The 27,572-nt window shown below is 49.9% G+C and overlaps 1 protein-coding gene and 1 non-coding gene across 4 annotated transcripts in view; both read left to right on the top strand.

Moving 5' to 3' along the window:
• LOC119457444 (uncharacterized protein DDB_G0271670-like) overlaps positions 1-27,572 on the top strand; it is a 158,173-nt gene that overhangs the window by 10,767 nt on the left and 119,834 nt on the right. For 2 of the 3 annotated variants that reach the window (XM_037718997.2, XM_049670087.1), the window contains exons 2-3: positions 6,591-6,664; positions 6,891-6,960. In XM_037718997.2, coding sequence (XP_037574925.1) covers positions 6,608-6,664; positions 6,891-6,960 — 127 coding nt within the window. In that variant the 5' untranslated portion in view covers positions 6,591-6,607. The remainder of the gene's footprint in view (positions 1-6,590; positions 6,665-6,890; positions 6,961-27,572) is intronic. The other variant, XM_037718995.2, reaches the window with a different exon arrangement.
• Trnap-ugg (transfer RNA proline (anticodon UGG)) lies at positions 21,983-22,056 on the top strand. The gene has a single exon. It is a non-coding gene; the product is annotated as a tRNA-Pro (tRNA).

Here is a 27,572-nt window from a genome sequence, read left to right as displayed (position 1 = left end):
ACCTTACAAGATACTCTGTTGTTAAAATTAACGTGCGGAATAATTCTTAGGACCGCTGCAGAGTTGGAAGTGCAGAAATAAGTAACCGTAGCGTCGCCGCTTTCTGGCGAACTTCCCGCGATGTCAAGTATCTTACCCCCTTTTAGGGGTTGATGACGTCACTCGTAGACTATGGCCGGTTCCAACTCTTCGCGTTGTGGAAGGCGAAGCAGTTACGGTGTAGGGCGAGCGCGCTTTGGCGAGAGGGGTAGGGGGCGATTAGACGGGACTTTACGCCGCCGCAGAGGTCAGTATACAGTTTTACGAAGCTCGCTATCTTGCTATGAGGCGCGTACCGCCGACATCAATTGACCCGGCTCGACGCCACCGCATTTTATGCATGCATGCATGCGTGCACCTTGCCCAGCGGATTCGGCCCTTCCTGTACGCACTTTGCCGGTGGGTTGATCCAAGCTGACGCGACACTTGCCGATCACGACATCCTATAGCGTTTGCGCGGTCATGGTAGGCATGTTTCACGCCGGCGACTCGAGTCGACGCGCTCTCGTCGGTTTCGTTCGTGCAAGTGCCCCGCGAGCGCATTCGGCGAATGCGCGTCGTATCGCGGTGGCGACGATTTTATCGGCCATTGATTTCGCCCCGTTCATTGGCTCCCTCCACAAATGTTGACTATGTGCGAGGCCTCATCGAGCACTTTCCGAAACCATGTTTTAGCTTCGCTGAGAGCCAGTGCGAAGTGCGCTTGCACTTTCTCACCCATGATTGCTTGCCCTCGTTGCGATGCCTTTGCACCTTGCTTTTATCAATTGCTGTTTCGTAGGTGTTGACTCCTAGTGCTATAACCGTCTAGAGCGCGTCTTTAGACTTTTCGGAGGCCGTAAATTGTCGTTTAGCCGCTCGTAAAGCGCAGCGTTAACCCGAGCGCGTTCCGCCTATACGGGGAAAGACCCATTATTCACTTCGGCAACTATTATCCCAAGCCCTCCCCCTGCACGCCTATTGCCGTCGCGGCATTTATTGCTGCACTTTTCCGGGCATAGCAAAGTGCGGCGGGTGTCAGAAAATATGACTCAGAGTAGCTTAGTGTTTGCATATTGCTGCTGGCGTGTCGCCGTGAGACCGGGGAGTATATATATCCGGCAGAAACAGTTTCAGTATAGCGTGAGGTTGCGTCGTACCAAACTGTCATGGACGCGCGTAATTAGTATTTCACGCAGTGTGCACTGTGTCTTTGAAGCGCTCCAGCGTAGCATACACGTACTAGCTGTACGGACGTGGACTGGAATTCCGCAGGTCGTAGAACGGTAACAGCGCAGCGCTGCAAGCATAATGCGGCGCTGTAATAAATTACGTGGCGCGTTAAAGACGCTCTTGGTTTCGCGCTTCTTTTCTTTCAACTGAAAAAAGAAAGGCATAAAGATACATTCTTAACGATTGTGTCCCCTTACGACACGTTTACGACTCGAGATAAGTGGAACATAAACGCTCGTTGCGAAAAGAGTTGAGCGCACTTCGGTTACACTCAGTGTCTCAAGGTGTCAATAGCAGCACCGTCTGTTCCCATTCACGTCTCCGAGTGTTCCGGTTTATACGTCCGCCCGGCGCCAGTACGTCTGCGCCGCGGTAAAACCGCAGAACGATCCCGTTATCGTACGCACGGAGTTGGTTACTCGCAACATCGCGAGGTGTCGCCACCTGTGTCGCTGCTCTCGGCCACGATGTCTTCGACAGCGTAGCGTGATGGTTATTATGGCAGTACTCTCGTGAGTCGCGGCGGACGCTTTCGCAATGCGCGCGAGGTACGCGTCTCGCTCGCCCCACATACTACGCCGTTAGCAGCGTCATTTTGTGCCATGGCGGCAGTCGTCGTTCCCGTATAACTTTCTGTGGTGCTCTTGGCCGGTGCTTTCTTGTCGGCAACCCTGCGTACACACAAAGGGAGGTTTTAAGGTGTGTTCTCGAATGGCGATGGCGTCCCGAGAGCAAACGCCCTGGCCGCCGCCAACTGTGAGGCGACGTAATCGCTAACGCGCAGCCTGTTTTTTTTTTTTTTTTTTTTTTTTTTTTTTTCTATTGCGAGAACACAGAAAATGGCGCCACCAGCGTTGGTACTAACTTCTACGGTTGCGGTAATCCGGTGTTCAGCAAACGCAAAACGTTAATCCGAGAAGTTAAAACTCTCCAATGGTCCAATATGTGTACTTCCGTCGCCGTTTTCTCGCCGTCTTTCCTGCAGCACGTTTGTTCGGCGGGGCTAGGAAATATTGTCGGCGCGAGTAAGAGGCATTTGGCGGCGCATTAGCGCTGGGGAGCGAGACTCCGACTACAACTACGTACTACAACGACCGCTGCGCGCGCCGGCGGTCGGCCATTAGTACCCTCGGCCTTGCCGGAATTCCTGTGTGTCGCCGGAGAACGAACGAGCGGCTCACGGCGGTCGCTCGCTCGAAGAAAGTGCGAAGCCGAGCAAGGGGAGGGAAAAAAAAAAAAAAAAAAAAAGCCCAATGTCAGTTTCCGCATGCAAGGGGTCTTTCGAGAGTTATGGAGGCCAATGAGGCGCGGAGACACGGTGCTTTGCTGCTTCCTTGGACTCGTTTCGCGGCAGCGCCAGGGTCCCTGGCTTTTTGGAGGAATTGGCACGATACACTGCACCACCACCACCGCTGCCGGTCGCCGCTACACTTATACTCGTTCCACGAAGTGGGCCCGCCAGCGCCTATTGTATAACACTTTCTATTCTCATTCCACTTATGGGCGACTAAGTAAGTTGAACATCTTAACGCCGATCCTTATAGGTTCCACAAATTGAGCGGGACATATTTACAAACATGTTCCACTTACCTAATAGAAGATGTGGGGGAACGAGATTAAGAGTGCAGCCGCTATAGCATGAGAATTTTTTTTTTTTTCTTATTGCGCACGCTCGTTCGTACTTGGTTCGTGCGTTCACAACGTCCGGTGCCCGGTGTTATTGAGGCAGGAAGTGGGTTAGTCGCACTGTCCCTTTCCCTTAATCCTCCTCCCTCCATTTCTGTTTCCCCCGGCTTCTTAATGGCGGGCTCTTTCGCACTCGTTGCGCAAGTAACGCCTTCTTTCTTTTTATCTTCCTTCGCACCATCATTACTGGATTGCTTCACAGTCGCGAAGCCGGAGAAAAGAAACAAGAGCGGCTTGCGTGGTGCGAGACCTTGGAGGCTCGGCTTCTTGCTTTCATATTTTATTTTATTTATTTTTTTATCCTTTTCCTTCCTGGCTCCGAGTGCTAGCCCGTTGTCTCTTTGCTTTTCATGGTTGTCGGTCCGCCGTTTTCACTGTCCGCTGACTCTGGCTAATGATCTATGATACGCGGGCTTTCTTCCGCTTGCCACCTCGTTTGCTTTATTTCATTTTTATGTTTTGGTCTCCTTTATCTGGTCGTTTTCTCTTTCTGTTCGTCTCTATATACAGGTGCACTTGTGTGCTTAAGCCTTCCCTGGAGAGGACTACGCGCGTTGGGAATATGTTGGGTACCTTACATATGACTTGGCTTAGCTTCTCCAAGGAGAAAAAAAAAAACAAATAAAAAATACACTTAATTTCTTTCTTTCGTTCAGCTATTTAACGCCCACTGCCGATTCATATCGTTGTGCTCTCGTCCCATTGAGTTACCAGTGCCGCGAAAGCGCGGGTTCACCTTTTCTGTGGCTTCGTGATGGTTATACAGAAAGTGAAGCCCGCTTGCCCACTCGTTTCAGATGGCGCAGTTGAATATGGCCACTCGTGCATCTGCTCGATACCGTGCATTCACACAACTCAGAATCCAGTGGAAATTTTTGAACCGTGGTCAAGTGGGAAAGGGGGAAAGCAGGCAAAAAGTGTTCGCTTTTATGTTCCAAGTTCAGAGATATTCAGGTGATAACATGGGAGCTGGCTATGTGCTGGGAATATTTTTGAAGTCTAGTTGATCTAACATCGCTTTGGGAGGCGAAGTCTGATACAGTGGGTTTTTGGTGCAGTTTTTTTCGCAGTGCAGGTGAGTAATAAGTCATAATAAATCGCTCATAAAGTCCGATCTTTGCAATCCGGATGTTACACTCCAAAATATGTAGTAGTAACTGAAAAAAAAAGAAAAAGAAAGAAAGAGAATGAAAATAATTTGAAGAACCTTTACGCGATTAAATGTCACTTTTCTTCCGTACGCGTACTTCTACATTTTGTCTTTGCTGCGAAACGGCAATCAGCTCGTAAATTTAACGGCTGTGTCGCAAGCTCTGCGGCGTTGTTTACCGTGGGGAATCGTTCCAGCGACTGGGGAGAAATAGAATAAAACGGAGAATGAAATAAACCGCGTGCGTGAAATTCTTTTGCGCAACAGCAATCCACGAATCCTGAGCCCTTTGTCGGTTTCGACGTACGCACATTGAATCTGATTGTTTCAAAGTGCGCCGTTCGCTCGAAAGGCGCTTTTACTGCTGTGTCAGCGCAAACTCGCTCGTTGTTCCGTGATGTCGTTCTCATTTCTCGTAATGTCGTGCTATTGCGCATGTAGCCCGTGTGCTTGCGTTGACGCGAAGCCCCCTGCTGTGACCACTGCGTACTTTATACGTTGACAATAATTGTGCCGCGTATCGGAAACACGACCTCGGCGAGTTTGGTTTTACACTTTTAGGCGCGTATGGGTCAAGAATTCTTTCTTGGAAAGAAGTTGGAGAGGCAGTAGATAACTATAGAAGGCAGTGGAAGGCGTTAGTTCAAGATCGCCTTAACACCCTTAGAAGCCATATGGACACAGGCTGCTCAGCTCTCCACCGGCACTACGGAAATCACAAATGACTGCGGAAGGATATCTGCATTGGCCAGTTTGTTGGCTTTTTGTGCGTTTTACTGCATCCAAGGCCCTGTGTTTTCCGTGGGCACCTTTACGCTCGCAAAGTGTTACCAAAGCTAGTCCCTGTCGCAGTCTTAATGAGCAAGAAAATTCATTCGATCGAATTTGTGCTTGAACGCCTATATAGGGAACAGAACCAGGTAGCCTCATGAAAGCAGGAAACACTTGATGGAGATCCCCGGGTTCAATTTGAATGCTACCGTCATCGCGCCATTAATGGTTCGCCGACCATCGGAGTGAACAAATCAGACAAGCGAATATCTCCCTGGATAAGCGGCGTGGCTTCACCACAAATATACAGAAGAGAATTGCCTCATATGAAGAATAACTTCGTCGTACATTTCCTTTGAAACCTCCTCCCCCCATTGAAATGGATCAGTGCAAAAGTAGAGCAACAGCGACCGTGTTTTGTACTTCCGATCCATGCTAATTCCTGTTCGTTGCGGCTTTTAATCGGGACCGGATGCTGGAAAGAGTCGAACAATGCCCCCCCCCCCCCCTCCCCTTCTTTTCCACACACATAGACAACCGCGCCCAGATTTTTCTCTCTGGTTTTCTTAGTGTCGTCTCGCACGTGAAACATTTGTGCAAAACTGAAGTGGACGACTTTAAACCTCCGCCTTGATTGCACTGTTTGCCTGCTTTACATAACTGCTTGCCAATGTTTTCCACGTTCAATAGTCTAATTCTTCTCCGGCACATTTCCACGATGGTCCCGTAGCGGTCGATCACTGCAGCTTGTAGGCAGAGCACTGCAGCGCGCTCCTCACTCTTTTGTTTTCGTGCATTGTCGTTTTCTCGTTGTCACGTATACGTCCCGCAGTGCTATGGCATTGTTTCTACATTGTTCCTCGTGCACATAGGACGCGTCTGTATAGTCCCTTATGAGAGAGCCACATTGTGCAACGATCTTTCCTCGGAATCGACCTTCGTTTCATGCAGTCAGATTCGTCGCAGTGACGAGGGGCAGGTGGTGCGACTAGTTAGAAAGGGCTGGTCGGCTTGGAAGGCAAGCATCATATTCTGCGTTCCCCCATCTCAGGGACGTGAGGCAGCTTTGTTCCGCGACGTTGCTCTGCGTCAGCCTCGTCGAGCGCACAGCAGACTTCTCTGTCCTCGGCGTTTCTCAATTGGTACTGGACGAGCGCAAAGAATGCATTCGCGTGGGTTGCGAAATAGAAAAGAACTTGTAAAAAGCGCGCGCCGCTTGCGAAACCCTGGATGGCTTGTGAGTGAACTGCCTTTTTCAAAGCGAAGCTTTTCTTTGCGAACCTCGCCAAGTTTCGTGACCGTGGTTGCGGCCTGGCTGTTCCCTTGCCGAGTAGGCCGACCAATCACAACGGAGCACGCGCGCCGCTGGGTACCTTGCCGCACCACTAGATGGCGCTCGCCTCCGCGCATCCGCGGAGGCGAGCGTTGACTATGTCACCGCCCCGTTTCAAAGAGAGAGAGAAAGAGAAGTTTAATGATGCGAAATGCAGAGAGGTCGGCCTGAGGTAAATTCCTATAGCCAGCTACTCGGCGTTGGGGGAAGGGGAAGAGGGAAATAGGCATGCCAATAAATCATCATCATCATTACATCATTTCACAAAATACACTATTTTGAGTATTCAGAAGCACTGCATCCGGGGGGGGGGGGGGGGGGTGTCTGTGCATGGTTTACCGAGTTGGTAGCAGTTTTGTTTGATGTTTCTTTCTGTTTTTTTCTTGCATGTCTTCACAGCACCCAAACCAACAGCAATGAAGCTGCTGCCTCTCCGTAACTTGAGATTAGTCATGACAGAGACTCTGAAGAAGGTATAGAATCGCTCTCCTTTGGCATTTTTTAAATTATTATTCAAGTAATTCCATTGCATTTTTTTCTATCTCTGTTTACGTTTACTCTGGATGCAAGCGCTGTGGCGTTTCTTCATTCTCGGCTTTGTTGTTGCATGCAGCAGTGTTGCTCTCATGATTGAATAAGCTTAATAGTTGATATTGAGTTGGTTTCTCCTAAACGTAGTTTTATCCTCTTTCTTTTCAGACTGATGACGATCACGATTCCGGAACTGAGTCTGACGACGAAAGCGCAGAAATTGAAGAACTGCAGAAATGTAAGTGAACTGCATGCACCAACTTTCATTTGTGTGCATGGGAGGACACTTTGGACTTTTTTTTTTAAAGTGATCTCTTTAAATAATACTCCTGTTTGCCTGTGAAGAGGCCGGCTATAGAAGCTACCGCATTGCGTCGTGCTTAGATACAGGGCGTGTTTGAGGGAAAGGGAGAACGCACTTCTTTTCGCTCTACGGAAATCTCGGGCGCACACCAAATTCTGTTTATGCTTTCACCTTACGAACTCAAAATTTATTTGCATGAATAGCCAAGTGACTTCTTTCTTTTCTCTCAAGAAGCAAGAACGCTGCAATCCTATCTTAGCCTGCTACTCTCGGCGAAAAAGCCAATAAACAAAAAAGAAAGAAAGGGAAAAAATTATAAACCAAGTGGCGACCTTCTTTATTTGATGTTGTTTCCTCTTGGGAGTGCCGTTCGTGTCGAAACCTGTTGTACCACGTGTGCCAGTAGATGTCGGGCGAACTACCCAGTCTCACCTCCGTCCTCCTCCCCCGCCTCCACCCATCATTATTGCTCACACCTCCTCGTGCCCCGTACGCGGTGTTGCCCGGTTTCTGGTTCCTTCGCTTTATTTTCCTGCTTCGTTTCTCCTCGCGTACGGTCGATCTGTGTGCCCGCGCGTTGCCTCTTCTATCGATATACGTATATCTACTTCATCGTCTTTCTGCGACCGACGTTGCAAACGTGCTGCCACCAGTTTGCGTTTCTTTTCCTCACTACCTACCCCCTCCCTCTCGCCGGTAGCCTTTTGAGATGTCGCGTCGCTGGCTTCCTCAGGTGAGTCAATTTCCTTCTCCTAGCCTGCGGCAACGACGACGTCGGATCCGGCGGCGGAGCCCTTCGCTCGGTCTAAATGGAAAGTCGCGCCCGCGCCTAATGTTTATTCGGTGATCGATTTTTGAAGTCGCCGAACGGCGTCAGTAGGCAGTCGCCCGTCTCGTCGTCGTCTTCTGCACCGTCGCAAAAGTCGACGGCTTTGACAAGGAGAGCGATGGTTTAGAAGGGTAAGGGCGGGGGGAGGTGCCTGTGAGTATGAAAGCGAGGCGGGCGTAGTCGTAGACGATAGTTCGATCGGAACGCTGGTGTTTCTACCGCCTTTTTTTAATTTAAAATGCTTAAACGTATGTGAATATGAGCGTGTCGTACTGCCCTGCGCGTACATCTCTCATCACCCATCTTCTCTCGACAAGCATCGTATATCGCTGATCCTACGCTGTATGCTTGTAGTACGTTGAGGCCTTCGCTCGGGCTGTCACGTGACAGCTGACCCTATACACGCGTCAACGCTGCGCATTTCCACTCGCGACGCAGAGTCATACCACAATTGCAACATGCAACTTGCGACCGCGCGTGCTAGCTGCAAGCACCCGTCGCCGTCTTTGCCTCAGGAACCCGGGAACGCGTATTCTTGCGCGCTATGGCCGCAACACGCCTGCGTGCTGAAAAAAAAAAAGGGGGGGGGGGGAGGAAAAAAGCGGAGCGATGTTGCAACAGGCGGAGGTAGAAGCACGGAGGACGCTGCTGCGGGACGCGCAGTTAATTTTGCCTGATGTGTGTGACACAGACCCGATGAACGGAGAGGAGAAACCGCGCTTGGGAAAAGCAGGACGAGATGCTGTTGAGGTTGGGATGAGAGAGAGGTTATGACGGAGGACAGTTTTCAACGGGTCCGTGCATCTCTCGGTCGCAGCGGCAGCTCTAGAGAGAGGGAGAGAGACCGCTCTTTGGCCGGTCGGTGTTTGGGCAATCGCGAGCACCGCCTTTTGGTGTTTCTTCTTTTCTTTTCGGCAGTTCATCCGCATCACGCATGTGTCCTGGAGGCCTCGCGCTTCGCTTTCGTCGGCGGTAGCCGTCACCTCCTTCCCTTTGCCGGGAGCTTCAGATGGCTGAAGCCCGCTTGTAAATAACACGTGGTGGCGGTGGTGGATGGAAAAGCTGGTCTTTGGTTGTTGTCCCCCTCGCTCCCCACTTTTCTTTTTCTGTGTCTTTCGTGTTGCCCGTGTTTTCTGGTGCGAGTCACCGAGTGCGATGGCGAGGGAGGGTGACTTTTGCTGTGAGGCGAAACGTAACGCGTGCAGCTCGGCTGCTGCTTGCTTGCTGTCCTTTGAGAGACCGTGGCTCCTGCTGCTCGTTCCTCTGGTGCGTGTGTGTGCGCGCTCGCGTCGCTGGCCCCGTGCCAAGTGCAACAGCCTTGCTGTTGGCGATGGGGAGGATGGGTTGGAGTGCTGGAAAGGGTGGCTGAGGGTGGTGGCAGCGCTGTCGAGAAGATATGAGGGGGGTGGGTGGGTTGCGAGTTACTACGTCCGCGAGCAGCGCTTTCAGTTCACGTCGTCTGTCTCACAACCCGGCTGACTGCCAGCCTGCAACGCTCGTTTTCTGCGTTGCGCGTGTGCGCTTCTTCTTCTTCTTCTTTTTAAGTCGTTCCCCCATGGCTCTTCCTGGATTTGCGTCTTGCGTGCTTTAGAGAGCTTGTGCTGTTGCTTCTGCTGCTTCTTTGTCTCTTCTTGCGTGGCCTGTTTGGTTAGCGATGCTATTACGACGGCTTTATCTTTTTTTGTGTGTGTGTGCTTCGCTCGAGTCTTTCTACGCTTACTTTTTTCTCTTTTTCTTTAAAAAGGCTTTCTTTTTCTATTTTGGTCTGAACATACCGTGTGCGCGTAAGAGACTTCCTCGGCCTATGTTTGCGGAAATAAGCACTTTTTATATTTCCAAGAAATTGTGGCTTTCATGTCCGATGTCGTTGCTTATCGTGGGTACGTAAGGTCTTTCTCTTGCGTGTACCGTTCCGGGTGACCTTAGACCTGGAGAGTTGCACTTTTGACCACCCTTTGCAACCTTGACACAGTTCTAATATCTTCCGGCGATGTTTCTTTTCCTTCTTTTTTGTTCATTTTTTTATCTGCAATAAAAATGCATGGTTCGGGCAGTTTGCCAATTCGTAAACTTTCGTGACTCGGCGAAAAGAACAAAACAGAAAGAGCGCAGATGCAGAAAGCCAAACTGCCGTAGATCTCATCCGGATCTCCGCGTAGCAAGCGCCTGCGGCCTAAAGGGATTTTTTTCTTTTTTCACATTAATTCTGTCATTTTTACGTTCACACAGCAGAACAGATTTCAGGGCAGTTGTTCTTACAGATAATTTCTGCGTCGTGTTTCAATGCGCTGGGCATGTCGGTTCTAACCCGCCGTGGTTGCTTAGTGGCTTTTCGCAGCGAAGCACGCGGTCGCGGTATCAAATTCCGGCTGCGGTAGCCGCATTTCGATGGCCCCGAAATGCAAAAAGGCTCATGTACATAGGTGCACCTTAAAGAACCCCAGGTGGTCGAAATTAATCCGGAGTCCCTCACGACGGCGTGTGTCATAATCAGATCGTGGTTTTGGGACGTAAAACCCCGGACTTTCTTTAAATGTCGGTTTTGTCTTGAGAAAGTGAAAGTGAAGCTTCCGCCGTTCTTTTATCGTATGTGTCCCTTACAAGTCGTCTAAACGGTATGCGTAAACGGGCCGAGATACTACAGCACGTTGCCGAAGTCACGCATGGTACTGTTCAGCTTTCCTTTTTAGCATCGGCCACCTTGTCGGCTACTGTCGAGTGGAGGACAAATGTTTATTTCATGGTTTTTTCTCTCCACCTTGCGGACTTACGCAGAACTTATTTGCAAGATTCTGTATCTCTGCGCTTTGAGTTGTTGATTCTGCGGAGGACGTTCGACTTCCACTCGACGTTAGACAAGTTTACTATAGCGTTACGGCCGTTGATGTGGACTCACGCTAAACGGCTACCTCCCCGCTCGGCCTATGTCCTCGAGGAGGCATTTAGTACAAATTGAGCGTTGCGGCGCGCCTTCTGTGGCGTCGTCTGGTAGACAGAAATCGAAGTACCTTTTGTTTAACGATAGATTATTTTGCTTAGTCATATCAGCGTGAAAACAGACAGCTGGTACCAGTAACAACGACAAAACATCGGCAATACCTTGTACCTTAATGTCGGATAAGGATAAGTGAGATCCCATTGTATACGACTTATTGCTGTCGCGACGAGAAGCAAAGAGAAAGGCCCATTTGGGATGCTTGGCCACCGCCATGCTGTTACACTATACGCATAATTCGCAACGCTAAATCCATAAGTCAGCGTGTCGCTGTGTAAACTCCAACGCTCCTCGTAGCCTTGTGCGCACGCGCAGTTTGCTCCAGCTATCTTATAGCGTCCGCGCGGGTATTGCGTACGATGTACTAAAACTGTTATTCTGCAGCACCCATAATAGGTAGACGGGCTCGAAGAGAAGGGGGCGCACGGTGAAGGGTCCGTCGCGTGCTTCTTTCTGCGTCTTCCACGGTGCGCCTGTCATTTCTTTGTTCTGCGTCTCGCCCGCTCGTTCGCGCCACCCTCGGCCCGGGGGAAAAACAGGTTTCGGGCCCGGGCCGTTTTTCCCGGGAAATAACAACGGCCCGCAGCCTTCCCCTTCCTCATCTCGGTGGGCGGTGGCTTCTCTCCGCCTACCTCGCAAACTACTCGGCGTTCGTGCGTGCGCTGCCGATTTTCGGTGCGCCCGGCGCGTTGTTGTGGTCCCGAAAAAAAAAAAAAAGAAAAATATGCGGTTGACGCGGCGAGCGGAAGAAAGGCCGCTGCTGTGCTGCCCCTCTCTTTTAAGAGGTTCCTTTTCTTATCGAGGCCGTATACTGTCCGAATCTTTGTTTCTGCTTCATTCCTTCGGCTACGTTTTGACCTCTCCTTAGCTGGGCCTGTGTGTGTGTGGCTTGTAGTTTTTATTTTGCGCGATATGCGTAGTGTTTTCTCTCCGGCCGTCATCTCCCCTTCCCCTCTCTTGCCTAGCCCCGTAAAACCGGAACGTGACCAGCTCGTTGCGTGTTTATGTGCTCGCTAAGATGGAAGAAGCCCGGTACGGCTATCTCTCGCTCTTTCCTATGCGATATCACTCGTTCCCAACTGCTCCGTTTCAGGCACTCGCTATGAGAGTGGGTGTGCGAGGTATGGATACCTTGGCGTCTGCAGCCAAGCCGAGCCACTCGAAAAAATGAGAACAGGGGGAGAAAAGGTGGATTCTTATGCGCCAGTCGTCTTCCTTTGTGTGGGAAGCAAGCGCGCCTTTACGTAGGCGCGAGTGCGCACGCGCACTCAATGAGAGCCGCTTCTTTGTCGCGTGCGCCGTGGCCAAGCCGAACCATTCGAATGCGAAACATATACGCACACACGCGCTTATCAACGAAAGAATAGTCGCGGAGAGGACGGAGTTCCCGGCCTTCGAAGCGGCCGCCTTCTGCGATGGGGGGAGGGGGGGGGGGGGGCACACAGCCGGTTCCTTTATTGAAACTGCAGCCCCCTCGTTGTTTTGTCGTGCTGGTTGCTCAACTCTCACCCCAACCACCCTCTCCTATGCGTTCTCGTAAGGAACCGCCTTTTGTTTTCTCGCGGAGGTCGATGTATCGAGCTAGGTATATTCCGCACTTATCGGCTCTATACCTCCGATGCGTACAGCTTGCACGACCGCGCCGCTGCTTCCGCCTCTAGCGGGCTCCTTTCTTTTCTTTTTTTTTTTTTCTTTGTTGTAGGCTTTACCCTCCAGTTTTCTTTGGCGAGTTGCGCTTTGACAACCGAAGTTCTTACCCACTACTCGTTGTTTCTTTCGATGGCCTCTTCTTTCCTTGTTTCTCCTTAGTGTGCGCGAGAAGTGTGCGTGCTTGCGGGAGGAGACAGGTAATGCGATACGGAAACTGACGTGACCCCCATTTTCTAGTCGACGTGCGTCGCCTAAATCAGTGGTCTTTCGTGCGGGAGAGATTGTCGTCTTTGGTCGATGCGACGGGATAGACTTCTTGAACGTCGTCAAAAAGTAAATAATGTCGTGGGCTCTTCTTTTTTTTTCATGGTCACAGCCCTCTCCTCCTTTATGGTTTTTCATTCTCGCTCATATGGCGCTGTAACAAGTTGAGCTTAGTTCGAAATGACGTCAGATCGGTTCATTCGACAAGGGCTACCATTTGCGAGTCGGTGCTGTGCAGCGTGTGGCTGCTCGTTTCAAAGCACACAGCTTTTGCTAATGCTGTAAATACAACTGGCATCAGAAAGAACGGAAGAACGTCCTCCCAGTCCGATGACTCTTTTTTCGCCTTGTTGTCGTTTTCCTTCGTCCAGGCCAAGGTGGGTTTCGCATATGGTCTTCCACCGATTTCACGTGGTTCTTTCTGGTCGACCCGTGGAGCTCGTTGTAACTCGGTTTTTGGATGCCGCCTTAACCGAAAACATATATGTGTCTGCTGTTTGATCGAAGGTAGCCTGTTTCATCAGCAAAGTTTGCGTAGTCTGGTTCGGCAAGGTTGAGTTTCGACCGTGTATCGAACAGTCCTTCGGTTCAACAGCAATGTTAACTAGGTTGTTTATACATGCCACAAACATGTAGGCGCCCTTGGGCACGTGCCGTCCTCGTATGAGTGAATAAAAAGAACCGACGTACAAGCGGTTGGGTGTTCCCGCAGTAGCTAGAAGATGTTAATTGGCGGCGAAACCCACACGCACTTTAATATATGTTGCGGATATATTAAAGCTCACTGTTGTAGAAACGCTGTACCTTTGAACTGTCGTGCTGTCGCGCTGAATTAACGGTTAACAAAAAAGACAAAAATAGAAAAGAGAGAAAAATACGTACCGATCAAGAGAGACTAATATAAGCGCTACTACCAAATATTACCAAAGCTTGTTGGCCGAGTTGCTGCTTAAATGCCACGGTATAGCCGCCGTGAAGAATACGGACACGAACAAACGCTGGAAGTATTAGCCGGAAGGGTCTGTAGATGTATACATCGTGTGACGCAAGCGCACGAAAATATAAAATAAGACTGCACAGTGACACATGCACATAATAGGCGAGTGCTCAAGAATTCAAAATCGGCTACGTGCAGCACAATAGGCGGCTCTGTTATACAACAGCTACCGTTCTTTTTGAGAACGATGCGCCTATTGTTACCGCTCCTGCCTAGAATGGTCGTCTACGGAAAATCTGGCCTCACACGCAGTGGAAACGTGGGGTGCCAGATGCGCGCGCTTGTCAGCTTCCTTACTTTTTTTTTTCCCCGTGTGCGCAGTTATTCAAGACCAACTATCCCGACTCTTTTAGTCGTCCTTATCGCGCTGTTGCCGCATTACGACTACTTCCCCCATGCAAGAGGCAGTTAGCGCGTACCTGCTGGCTGCGCAATGACAAGTGTGCGCAGTTAGCCGAGGCCGCTGCAAACGTTAAACGGCAAGGCAACGCGAAGGCGACCTGCTAACCGCAGGCGAGGCTGCAACTCGTATATGGGGCCGACTGCGGGTCATCCTCGGCGTAAACAACGACGCCTTTCGCTCCACGCTAGATGGAGAGGAGGAGCGGCCGCGTGGTGGGAGAGGAGGTTGAATAGTCTAGGGCGCCGCGTCGCCGCCGCGCCGTCTATCACGTCGGCTTTGTTTAACGCTCCCCTCGCCCTCGCGGGGTTTGCGGCCGCGAGAGGACGAGGGCGCGAGGAAGTTAGAGGAGGCGAGGGGAGAGGGTAGCCGTTTGTTTGCCTGCCGGACGTGCATATGATGCGTTGTGGGCTTTGTGCGCGTGCGTGCGTTGTCTGTGTAGAATGGGAGGTTGCGCGTCGTAGAGACCTTATGCAAATGCGCTGACGTCGTCATCGTCGCTGGACAGCACCCTGTCTGTGGGAGTTGGAAGATCGGGGGCTCTCTCTTTTGTGAAGAGACAATGGTTGTAATTGAGGCTGTATTTAAGGTTCACGATAAGGTTCACTAAAATGAGTAGAATATGAGATGCCTCCGGGTACTTAGTGTCTGTTAGGTGACCGCCGTGCCGTCGTATTTTGCCGCCGGCGTCTTATGGAGGTTCCCTGAAGTCGGCGAACCTCAAGATCATTGGGCGAGATGGAGTGGGCCAGTTGTGTAATTCGTCTTTCAAGGCTAATCTAACTAAAACCAGTGTGGGGCAACCCGGCTTCGATATCGTGTTTATGCGTTCTACGATTAGTTCTGCTAGAAGGTCGCTTTTTGAAACGACAACAACGAGACTAGTTTTCAGCGCCGTTTACGTTGAAGCGGTGACAGCGCCACCTTTGAAGGAAGCATAGTTTAAGTTGTTAGGTAACCCTCCCACCTCTCTCTCCCCCTCCCATCCTTCCGTCTTGTATTCCTACGGCACACAGGATTGGTCTAACGTACTCTCTTAAACGTTATGCACAGTTTTGAAGACGAGTCTCCTGTAGCCAAATTAAGCAGTACAACATTTGGAAAAGGGTTCGAACGAAAGTGCGAGGATGCCACGAAACTGCCTGTTTTCAATTCGGAGCGCTGTGGCCACAATCGCGGAAGGTTAGAATTTTGCGTCCGATCACCGTCCACTCTGTGCTCTCGAAAGCCGAGTCGGTCGTTACACTATGTCGGGCCTTCCCTGCTGCGCAATCCCCGGGCGTACTACATGCACGCGCAGTTCGTCACGCGTTCTCGGGCGTGTTTCTTCAAACCTGTTGCAAAACTTGCGTTCTCGCGGCGAGCGGGCGGGCGTGCACGCGCGACGCCATCGAACTCCCCGCTGCTGCCGATGTTTTCGCCGGTCGCGTCGATGCGCTACGGGACGGGACACTAACCCACTACGCCCGTACATGAGCGTGCGCGCACGCGTGTGTGTTCAATCTTCGCAAAAAGAAGGCAGTCACAAAAAATAACGCGACGAGGTGCTTGTAACTCGAGGAAAACAAGCTCTTCCTCCCTCCACCTCCCTCTCCTCCCCTTCCCTCTTTCCGTATCCTGTCCTGCACTTGCTGCACTCGCCAGCGAAGCATGTTTCACATCGGGCGACCCTTTCTTGTCATCTATCTCATTCTTGTTTGTTGGGAAATTTGTTTTCTTTCTTCCTTTTTTCCATTCACGTTTAGCCGGGAGCTGAGTATGTGGGCTACGAACGAACTGACGTCCAGTGGTAAATATGTTTCCGTTTGAGCCGGCAGGACCGCGGTGCAGCTGCCGCTACCCGCCGTCAGATGGCGCCACCCGACCCACTTCCTTCGCCGGCCGCTTTCTCTAACGGTGACGCGGCCGCCGCCGCCGGGGATCGCGCTGCGGGGAAGCTTGCCTGCGTGATAAATATTCGGGCCACGCGAACTCTTCCATTAGAATCGACGGATGGGTACGGCATTCTTTAATTACGCACATAAATAAAAGGACATGTTGGGTGCCTTAGGTGGCGGCAGCTACTACTTGTGGTAGCTTTCGGCGACATCTGAAGAAAGGAATTGCGCTTAGTTTTGAGACACGTCAACGTGAAACCCTTAACGAAATGCGTAGCGCATTAGTTTGGGGGGTTGTAACAGTTTACTGACATATCTCGGGCAGTCTATTTTTTTGCTTGATAAACGTCTCTCTTCGTAGCTTATCGCCTCCTGTACGTTATTACAGAGTTCAACTCCTCCTTGTCTTTTGTTGCGGTTGTTATATTGAAGAATTCGTATTAACCGATAGTTAGACAAGTCGCGCCCCTAATTTGGGTTGTGTATTGACTGTATATGCACCATGAGTTACAGTCAATTGTATTTTGGTTTTGTTTGCCTAATGGAGCGGAGTTTGTTGGATCAAGCCGGAAAATTATGACTTGAAACAGTCTCACGGACCGGACAACGTTTTTAGTGGACTCATTTCTGCCGGGACGAGATTGCAGTGGAGCCTCACCTCGTCGACGCGACATGCGTCGACATGGCCTTGCGAGAGTTCGGTTTCTTGCTCATAATTCGCTGTATACATCGCAGACCGTACCCGACACGTCGTTTGCACGCGCTCGTTGCCTAGAGGGTCGGGTCGACTCAAGCAATGCTTGAAAGCCATTCGATTCTGCCTGGCCCATTATATGAGCCGGGTCTTCATGAGCCCGATAAAGGAATCACAGCCTGACAAGCCGACCGCACGCGCTTTTGTTGTAAAGTCAATGAAAACGCCATGGCATCTCTCCAACCATCAGCGTACTTTCGTGAGCAAAAGTAACATGTCCTCCCAGAATTTTCCAATCGTTTACTGAGTGTCACTTGACGGGAAAGTTATCGTTAATCCAATTTCTTGGCGTGCTAATATGACTGAAGAACACTCTTAATCAGAAATAATGTCATCTTTGCTGATTGTTGCGGAAATCGAGGTCAATACCGAAGGGTTGGGTTAAGTTATTTTTGCGTAGGAGGGTACGTAAGAAACCGCACAGGTAAATCAGACTATCTGACCTGGCCCACTTTACTTGGGGTGAAAGTAAACGCCCCGCGGCACCGTGTGCCTTCTCCTTGCCCCAGGATCCCTGCTTTAGAGCCGATCTCGAACTTCGTGGTCTCGTTCTGCGCCTTTGTTTTGAACACCGAGCCAGTCGGCCGAGCTTCTCTGGCACACTTCTTCGAGGACCTGTGACGGGTGCGCTTCGTCACACGTCTCGCGCCTTTTTCTTTCAATTTTTTTTTCCCGGGTTTCTTTTTTAGCACTTGTGGCAGTTGGATGGGCGCGTTGTGTGTCGCGGTAGTTCTGCTCCTTTCTTCGTTTTTCCCGCGTGAATCGGACGTAGCACGCACGTTCGCTGATCGGTCTCTCGGCCGGGATGTCGCTAAATGGGACAGACAGAGTGGCGCCGCGGCTGCGTAGGAAAAGGAAGACCCCGCTCCGGCCCGAACTCGCTAGTTGCGTGCAGTACTGACCCAAAAGAGTTCGTCGCTTAAAATAAAAGTCGCGCTACGCGAGTCGTTGTTTACGTCCTGTCAGCAGCGACGAGGACGTAGCTTCCGATGATTTATTTTCGCGTTTTTTTTTTTCGTTTGTCTTTCTCTGTTTTCTGTTTTTTGTAACGAAGGGGGAGGGGAGGGCAGGGGGTCTTCACGATTGATGTCTGCGGGAATATCTACACTTGATAGAGGATAAGGAGCGCCTGTCGGAGTGCTCAACATTTGCACTATCGTACTGCGTGAATCCGCAGTACGATAGTGCAAAATCAACTGGGTCAGTAAGGGACCACGAAATGTTTTGTCCTTGGAGCTTCCTACAAAAATTGCAAGAACTCGGGCCATACTGTCTACGGTAGCGTTATCAGTGCGAAAATGAGCAATTATCATGCATGTGCGCAAATGCCTACTGGCTGCGTTCGTTTAGAAAAAATGATTGCTTGGAAATCTACAACGGTAAAGCGTACCAAATAAAAGCAAAATAAAGGCTGAAGTCGCAAGCACGAAGTCTAGACAAATCCACGCATTCCCATTTTCGGCGAACGATCGTAGCGCCAAGTTTTCCTCTAGTAATTTTATCAGGAAAATCCATGCTTTTGACCACCTGTAGTACGCCAGAAACGTTTGCCGGACGGGAAGGAAGCTACGTTGTCGATGCCCTTGCGGGATTGTCTGCTGATAACCGACTATAATTGTCTATCGGAGGTTGCGTGTATAGCGCCAACTAAATATATACCGTATATTCCCGTTTTCTTTTTTCGGCACCCTACTGCACGGGACTTTGTGGGGTAGAACTGCGCTCCTTGAGTGGGGTGGCGAAGACAACGAAATTCTGTCCTCGTTTCTCGTGAGAGGTGGCCCGGTGGTGATGTTGAGAAACTGCGAGCTTCGCTAAAGCGCCAGCGGGGGCAGGGGAGGAAGGGGGGGGGGGGGGGGGGGGTGTGCTCGCCATTTGTCAGCGTGTCTGCGTTTGTCGGCGCTCAAGAATGGGTTGCAACAAAGGTCGGTGTCACGTGGAAACGGCTTCTTGCCCACGCCGTGCCCGACCCGGTTTGGCACCCGGGCTTACTCGCGCGGCCAGGGTTGGCCGCCCGAGACCTTCTTTTTGGGTTCGGTGCGCCGGCATTGACGTCAAACCTTTGACGCTCGCTCGCGGCCGCGTCAGAAGAGTAGCGTTGCCTGACGCTGCAGTGACGTTGTATTTGATTGCGTATAGTATATCCCTGGAGATGGGTGGGTAACTAATGAGCGCTGACTCAGAACTGCGGAAGTCATCCTAGCTGGAGGGATCTAGAGATGGCCGTGCCCAAGCGCGATTAGCGTCCCTAATGAAGCTTCACTACTTTATAAACCAATTGAACCAAAGCATAGGTTTGTTTCAGTGTACCTGCGATGTTTTCGCTTGCACACATAATCGTGAAAGGGGAAACATTACTCCTCCCGAAAGTGCACCGAGCTACAATAAAAAAGGTAGGGTTACTCAGGAAAAAAAAAAAAAGACAGAAAGAAAAGTTCACTTTCAAGAAAAAATTGTCCGAGGATCGAACCCAGGACCAGCGCCTTTCCGTGACCGTTTTTCTTATCATCCGAGCTAACCAGGAGACTCGCAGAGGGAGGCCTAATTAACCGATAACTTGAAGAACAGGGACATTGAATTTGGCACGTTTGGTTCGCAGAAACCCGCAGGGTATAGGGGTAGTTTCATGAAAAAGAAAAAAAAAAATATCCGTGCGAGGTTAGCACAAAGCTCCAAAGGAATTAGATTCGTACTAAAATTACTAGACGGAACTCGCTGGCGCGTCGCCTACCGTTCAGCTGCCATGGGAACGATGGTTAGCGCATGGATTTGTCCGATCACCTTCGCACTTGTGGCTTCAGACGTTCTTGTTGCTTTGTCTACGGCGCTTGTCCTGCCTTTATTGGCCTAAATTTCGAATAATTCTCATTTTTCTAAATGCCGGAGACAAGAAGACTCTGCGTAAGCGCATAATCACCGCCAAGAGTTGCGCTCATGAGTCAACGTTTTGTTAAAAACGATCAATTTGAGAAGTCGTACAAGTCCGTTCGAAGCCAGAAGGTTTAGGTAAATCCGTGCGCTGACCATCGTTTCCGTGCTGGCAGAACGGCCGCACTTGCAGCTCCCACAGACGCTACCGCCAGAATTCGCTCTTGATGATTTTCGTAGGAAATTTAACGCCGAGAAACACGCAGCATGCAAGCTTTCACGGCGCTGTCGCGTTACCCCGGCACCCACAACGATATGCGAAGTGATTAACCTTAGAGATACGCGGCTTTTCTTTGCGGCCTCGTTAGCTCGTTTTTAGCCGGCGACGCCCGAGGGTATCACGAGCTCTCGGCATGGCGGTATCTACGCGCAGTTACTGTATTTCAGTGCGGGTGGCTCTCGCGATATCTGCGAATTAGCGGTCCCCGGCGGGCGTTAGCCGGCGCTTCGTCCGGTGTCAGTGGTGTAATAACGGCGCTGTGCTGCGGTCGGTACGCGGTCTAGTGCGGTGCACACGCTCACGATTTCTTTTTTCTTTCTTTTTTTTTTTTTTTTTTTTTTTTTTGCGCCCAGGTTTTCCGCACCTGCTAGTAATGGCTGCAGCGCCTATTCACTTTCCTCGGTCCGAGTAGTAACTGGCTTACCCGTCCGACATTCTTTCTTCCTACTTTCTTTCTTTCTTTCTTTCTTTCTTTCTTTCTTTCTTTCTTTCTTTTTGTCCATACCCTTCACTCACTCACCTATGCATTGTATGTATACACGTGGATGTTTTTCCACGTGTGTACCTATATTTTTTGGTCGTCGCATGCTCGTTTGTATACGTTCTCACTCATATCGGCTTCCGTCTGCGCTCGTTAAGAGAGCGCCACGGCATTTTTTTTTTTTTTTTTTCTTGACGGTCGACGTCGTCGATGCGCCAGGCGTCGTATATAGGTCGCTGCCTCTGGCGGAGTCATTACCGCATTTACGCGAGCTTAAGTTGCGATCCAGGTAGCGGTCGACAGCTAAGCAACTTTCAATTCCGTGACTCCATGCAATGTAAAAAGTGCCTGCGTTTTCGAATGTGTCCGTATGCATCCTGCAATCTCTTCGCGATATTTCGCCATGTCCTAACGCCATGTCTTACACGAAAAAAGACACAAAATAATGGGGCCACCCAATGGAATCTATGTTTACGCTAAATCGAACCAAATTATGGAGTAAATTAAAGCAACGCACCGGTTGTGAAGGTCGCCGCTGAGGAGGGCTTCGAATCTGTTATCGACCAACTCGGGTTTCTTAATGTGCATGCACCGAAAGCGCGGCGGTCTCGATCGTTTGTCTTCCGTTCCTCTCGAAATGCGGCCGCCGCGGGTGGGAATCGAACCCCCTAGACCTCGTTGCTCAGCAGCTCAACGTCATAGCCACCGCGGCGGGTGATGGCGAAATTCGCCAGCGTGGCGCACCGACAAAGGTAAGAAAGAGCCTTTGCCAAGCATTAAGGCCTTTAGCTCGTGCCCCTCTATCTTTGGAAAGAAAGAAATACCAATAAACCTCAATAAACGCCAATTCGACGGCGTCGCTGGATCCGTTGCGACTCGATAAATCTCGGCACTTATCGTATGCACCGCGCATCACGGAGCCGATTCGCTTTGCGGGAAACTGTGCCAACGGGGCGTCGTCGTCGCCACTCGGCGTGGCGGCGCGACCGCCGGCTTCTTCCTGTCTATTGTCTGCTCCCCGCGGTTTTGGTGGGGCCGTGAATTACTCCGGTTTTGGTGGGGCCGTGAATTACTCCCGCGGCGAGTTAGCCGAGAGGGCGAGGAAACAATAGTGGGGCCTGTGTACGCGAGAGAAAGTGGGGTCGCAAAAAAAAAAAAGAAAGTATATAGGACATGAATGACGCTATAGGGAAGCTTCAGAGAGGGAGACAAATCAGATCGGCGGAATCCCGTAAGTTGGAGGGAGGTTCATGGTAGGAAAAAATTGTCATCTACATCAGTGTAGCACGACACTACAAATGAAACCCATACGGATTTCTCGTAAAGAGACCCCCACCGTTGAGGGAAAAATTCGTCCTGGTCTGGGATTCGAACCTGGGTCCAACGCTTTTTCGGGGCGTCGGGTTTATTTTGTAGCTTCGTGCTACATTCGGGTCGACGATAATTTTTCATCTCGTGGACCTTCCACCTTGCGGGGTTCCGCAGACCTGATTTGCCTTATTCAGTGTCCCTGTGCTTCGAGCTGTCGATAAATTCGCCCTCGCTCTTCGATCTCCTAACCTCCTGGTTAGCTCAGATGGCAGAGCGACCGCCCTGGAAATGCGTTAGTCCCGGGTTCGAATCCCGGACCAGGACGAATGTTTCCTCAAATGCAAAGCTTTCTTTCTGAGAAATCCGTATCGGCTTCCTTTGCAGCTTCGTGCTAACTGTGGGTGGACGTCCGCACAGTCGTCTGCTATTGTTGCCTCTGCTGTGGCTGTTCGTTTAATAATTATACAGCATGAGGCACAGCCTTCGAGACCGCCTGTCGTGTAGCCTGATCTCCGAGGCCCCGTGCTGTGAGAGCGAGCGATTACGAGAACTGCGACGAGTCTGAAGCGGATGGCGTGCGTCTTCTTCCACCTCCTCCTTCGTTGTTTTCTTGACACTTGTGGGAACCGGCGCGCGTAGCACGCTACCTGTACTCGAGAGTAGGCGAGAGGCACCTGCTGTTGCGGTTGTTTGTTTACGATCGTTACAAGCGCAGTCTTATCGGCGCCTGCGCTGTTCGTTTGTGCCGCGGGAAAAGCCCCGAGTCGAGGTGCTTTGAGTAACGGGTTACTGTCTCCCCTTTTGCTTTCTCTCTCTCTCTCTCTCCCCCCCCCCTTCTATATGTTCAACAGATCGTGTGCAGTATGATATGCGTGCTGTGCTCTGTTTAGGGCTATACGGTTAGACGTAAACTTTCTTCGGAGAGTTTTCTTCGCTTATTCTTGTTTCCTGCGTCATTCTCTTCGTATAGCATCATCACACGCTTGCGCATAGAACGACGCTTGCTGCTGCTTGCTTTAGTTTTATTCCTTAGCTTCTTTCATTTTTACAGCACTTCATTTTGTCTATGCGTTAAACGCCCACATCCTCACTTTCGTTGGCAAACTCCCTCATTTCTTCTTTTTTGTTATTTAACCTTGCTTGCCTAAGGCCAGCTAGAGCTGCAGCAATCTTCGAAGAAATGTGGCGTCAGCGCGGGTTTGGAGGCCGGGTTGGATTCTAAGCACTTTAATGTACTCCTTTTGTTTTGCATTTTGCTTCCCCTTTTCTTATAATTTGGTTTTTCGATGAAGTTTCGACTGCTTGAGCGTTTCCTGGTTCCGTCGTTACTCAAGCGTTACGTTGCCAGCACGTTCCTATACACACGTTGCACGCGTCGCCCGCGCTCTATATCGAAGGGAAAATAAGATAAAGAAAAACAGAGCGCAGGCCAGATAAGGAGCGTGTTTGCTCCTTCGTTCCCTCTCATGGGAGCTTAGAAGAGGAAGGAGGAAGGTTGGGAGAGAGATAGAAGGGATTGAGGGTTTTTTTTTTTTACTTCTGTTGTTCCTCGGTCGCGGCTTTATCAGAAGGAACAACAGGAAACGAGAGCGTTTCATTGTCTTTTCTTTCTTTTTTCATCGGCATTACTGCGTTGGCGATCACGAAACGTGCCGAGTGATGTTTTGTTACAGACCTCTCTAGTATTCACTCGCCTATCTTTTTCTCTTTTTCTTTTCTTTCTTTCGTTTTTTTGGTGCCTCCCGCCTGATAAGCGATTGTAAATGTGCACGACCGAGTCTCCTCCATATCGCGTGTGTATGTGCGAGCGCTTTTTGAGGTCTTTGCTGCTCCGAATTTTGTGGTTTCTTTGTGTTAGTCTCTCCGCATACGACTGGGGGAAAAAACGAGCACGTGGCGTTTTTAGGTAGACCGCGATGTGTTAGGCAGACTATCCAGCAGGTTTAAATATTAAGCGAGTTACGTTGCTTATACGGGTCGCCGCGCGGCGACATGTTTGTTAGCACGCCGACTGTCGCTTTATCCGCATTGAAATGAATATCACCGCACCGTACCTGAGAAGTTAACTGGCAAGTTACAACAGTTCAGGCAGCCGTCTTGACGACGTATCGAATGAACCACTGTGGAGTCCCGGGACGTCAAGACCTCCAATTATTATTATTATTATTATTATTATTATTATTATTATTATTATTATTATTATTATTATTATTATTATTATTGATGTTTTTTTTTTTAAGTAGAGCATGCGAGCGGGAAATCGACGTTTAAACGCGGAATTCGTTTAGCGGGGCAAGAATCTAGCCGAAATAACCCCCAAGGTACACTATAAAGATAGACTTGAGCAGTTTACACTGATAAAGTGTCCTTTCAAAGCTGTGTTAATTTCGCGTTATGATATTGATTGTTTAGAATGCCAAACTGCCATATTTTACGATACGTAGCGCGGAAACAAGTGACGAGACAGAAGGGTAACGACACACACACAGCGCTTCGTGTGTGTCCCGCTACGAAGTTGCATCATGGAATACCAACTAGCTCGATCTCTAACGCTATTAGGCTTTATTTCCATCTTTTTTAATTTCGTGCCGGAAATCTATAGAGTCATCTGGACCTCATGGATTTCTGTGTATTTTCTCGTATTTGGGCCCTTGTGGCGCACCGAAATTTGTCGAAGCTTTCCGAGTGAAGTCTTCGACTGCTTTAGAACACGATGTAGTCTTTTACCGTTCAAATAATAACCAGGCCTGAGCAGATGACGTCACGGTGGACTTATAAGAAAACTTGAAGGCGTCATCGGTCATCTCTATTTTTTGTTTGTTTCTTTTCTGGTGCAGCGAGCCTTCACTCATGCTAAGAGTGGGCGTTCTTTTGGTGTTGTGGGTGGGCGATTTACTAATACAGGTCAATTTAGTTGCATCCTTAGTGTCCCTCTAAGCCTCGTTGCCATGGCTACACGGCAGCCTCGATGGCTATGCGCAGCCAGTACGACCAGACGAGGCTTAGTCTCGGGGTCGCCGGTGTGTTTGCTATAACTCGCGTGCGTGTGCCCCACTAACCAACTGCGCCGCGCACTCCGAGCCAATCGTCCGCGAACCATCCCGTCGCCGATCGATGCCGTCGTGTATAGTCTTTCCGCGCCCGCCAACTAGTGTCACCAATGCGCCGTCGTTCTCCACGTACGGCGAATTCGGCTATATATGCATATGCATACATACGTTCCACCACCCGTATGTATAATACATAGTTTCCTCCAAAAAATTACTTGGAGCAAACCTGGCTTTATAATGTCTACGGGAACTGCAACTATTGTGGTTTATAGCCAGCAGGCGAACGATTGGTTGTACATGGATTCGCCTAAACTTTCGTCTTTCTGGCTTCGCCCAACCTTGTGACTTGGCAGAATGATTAATTAAGTTCAGCAAAATAATGCACTATTAATGTAACAATTCGTAATGATACGTTATGCATGCACGCGGAGTCTTCTTGCCTTCATGCATTTAGAAAAATGCGATTGCTTCGAAAGTTATAAAAATAAAGCGTAATAACTAACTCACAATAACACATGAATCCACAACTGCGAGGATTAGAAAAATACGCATACTGTGGTTTCCATGGTAGCAGAACCGATGGTGATGACGATAATGATTTATTGGATCCGTCGCAGCGTCAGAGTGCCCTCTAGTGAATTTAGTAGCAAACTCTGTGGTTTGATGTGTATCACGGTTCGGTAGCATTGTACTTTGGCGCTGACGGTAACGGATGGATGGATCCGTAGCTTCTGCGCAGACGCTGTTTGATGCGAAGGCAAAAAAGTCGAGAAAAATAAAAGGTGCTAAAACTGCAGGGTATGTATGCCATACATAATCACACGTGTCGATGAAGTATGTGACAGACCTTTCTTTTTTTCTTGCTAGTTACAGGGTAATCGACCCAGACCCAGTCGCCCGGTGACGTATGTATCCTTTGTTCAATAACGCGTCGATATACTAGCTATTCATCGATGCTGACGGCGAGCTGGAGAATGTGCTCTACGCGAGCAAAAACTAGTCATCTGCTGTCGTCATCTCTCACTTATGGATTCCCTCTATACCGCTTGCGTTCACCTCTCACCTTTGCAGTAGACGGTTGATTGTGTATGCGTGCAGCAGCTCCTGTCGGTTAGGGGCCGCGTAGGTTTCTCTTTTTGTCTTTCGTGCTACGCAGTCCGACAAGAGGAGCTCCTGGCGCGCACATCAATTTCAGTGTTGCCTCTATTACTACTTATGCTGGCGCGGCAGATCGAAAAGTGGACTCGCGTATTGTCTGCGTAATACCTTTCTAGTAATAGTAACTGTTTTAGTGGCAATACCCTTTTTAGTGTTCATAGGCTCAGGTGCCAAGCGACTTTCGCCTTTGCCCTTTAGAACTGCCCGCCAAATTTAGCGGTTAACGAATGCAACATGAAATTGTGATACCCTGCCAATGCACTGGACCCTCCAGCTGTAGCTACCAGCTTTGCTTCGCAGTTATATCGTAGTTTTATGAATGAATTTTACGCAAGAAATGCTATAAGCATGAATTTCAGTTATACGAGGCGTGTTTTTCATATCCGAACGTGATTCGACCACTTCAAGAACATAAACGCATTGTCGGCTGTATAGGGTACAAAAAGTTCTTTTTTTTTTCTTTCGTCATGCCAGGCATGGTTGCCAAACACATACGACCGGGCGTTTGCCGGGGCCACAATCATACTGGTGTGCTCCTTGACTGAACGAAGCCGTAGTTTCTAAGGTCTCCCCAATGCGGCAGTACGAACGTTTAACATTCCCCGTGGCATTCAGTCGTTGAGCGCTTTCTTCCTGACGAGCACGCGGACACGCGCTGGCGGCGCGCTGTCTGCCACCGCGCAGCAGTGCGTAGATGACAAAAACACGTGGCGAGCGACTTGTATTGTTTCCGGCTTTGTGCGACGCGTGGAGTCGCCGTTTGTTCTTCTCGTAGAGCAGCGCGTGGTGATCGGCGAGTGATGACGTCGATGCTTCTTCCCCCCCCCGGCGCACCCTTTGGCTGAGCGCTCCTTGGGAAGCCCGTATAGAAGAGGCAGCGTACGGCGTTGCAGCTCGTCACTGTCTTGTCAGACACGTGTGTCTGGCTCGCGCGGTACAGTGCCAAAGTAAGCAGCCGTAGCAAGGTTGGCCGGAGTCCTTTAATTAACCTATGGAGATCGCCACGTTTGCTTTAGTAGACGTAGTTACCGAGTACAGCGAAAAAAAAAAAAAACAAATACGTTACACAGCACCGATGCAATGGACGCTATTACTGGCACATTTTACGAAAATGTTAGATATGCTTACACGGACAAAATAGGGAAACGGACTTTTTTTCTGTTTTTCTAACATGAATCTTTGCCAACTAGCTCAACTTTCTGTCTTGATAAGCTTTCATTTCTAGTACGGTTTTGCGTATAGCTGGTACTAAGAGAGCTATGCCAAGCGGAAGCGGCTCTACGGGTTAAGAGGACAAACCAAACTTTACTGAAAAGGCGCCCTCAGCACGGTGGTACTCCTGAGCATCGTCGGGACCATCAGATGCGGGGTTAGAGCCCGAGTTTTAAGGTCGTAGGTTCCATTCACGGTCACGGCGTTCACGCTCCGACAGGGCCCGCACGAATGCGAAGATCCTTATTAACTTTAAGTCCACGTCTCCAAAAAGGACAAGTGCGCGTCATCATTGCGTGACGTTAGAGCTAACAGTGCGCGCAACACGACAAAGAAGATGAAGGCACGGCGCTGCTAAGAACAACTGATGGTTTATTGTTATTCCGATCTTGATTGGCTTTGTGGGAAAAAAGATAGCGG

Source organism: Dermacentor silvarum, chromosome 7, assembly GCF_013339745.2.
Source record: "Dermacentor silvarum isolate Dsil-2018 chromosome 7, BIME_Dsil_1.4, whole genome shotgun sequence".
In the NCBI taxonomy this organism is placed as follows: domain Eukaryota; kingdom Metazoa; phylum Arthropoda; class Arachnida; order Ixodida; family Ixodidae; genus Dermacentor; species Dermacentor silvarum.
Note: the sequence above shows the minus strand (reverse complement) of the source record. Positions and strands in the feature narration are given on the sequence as shown.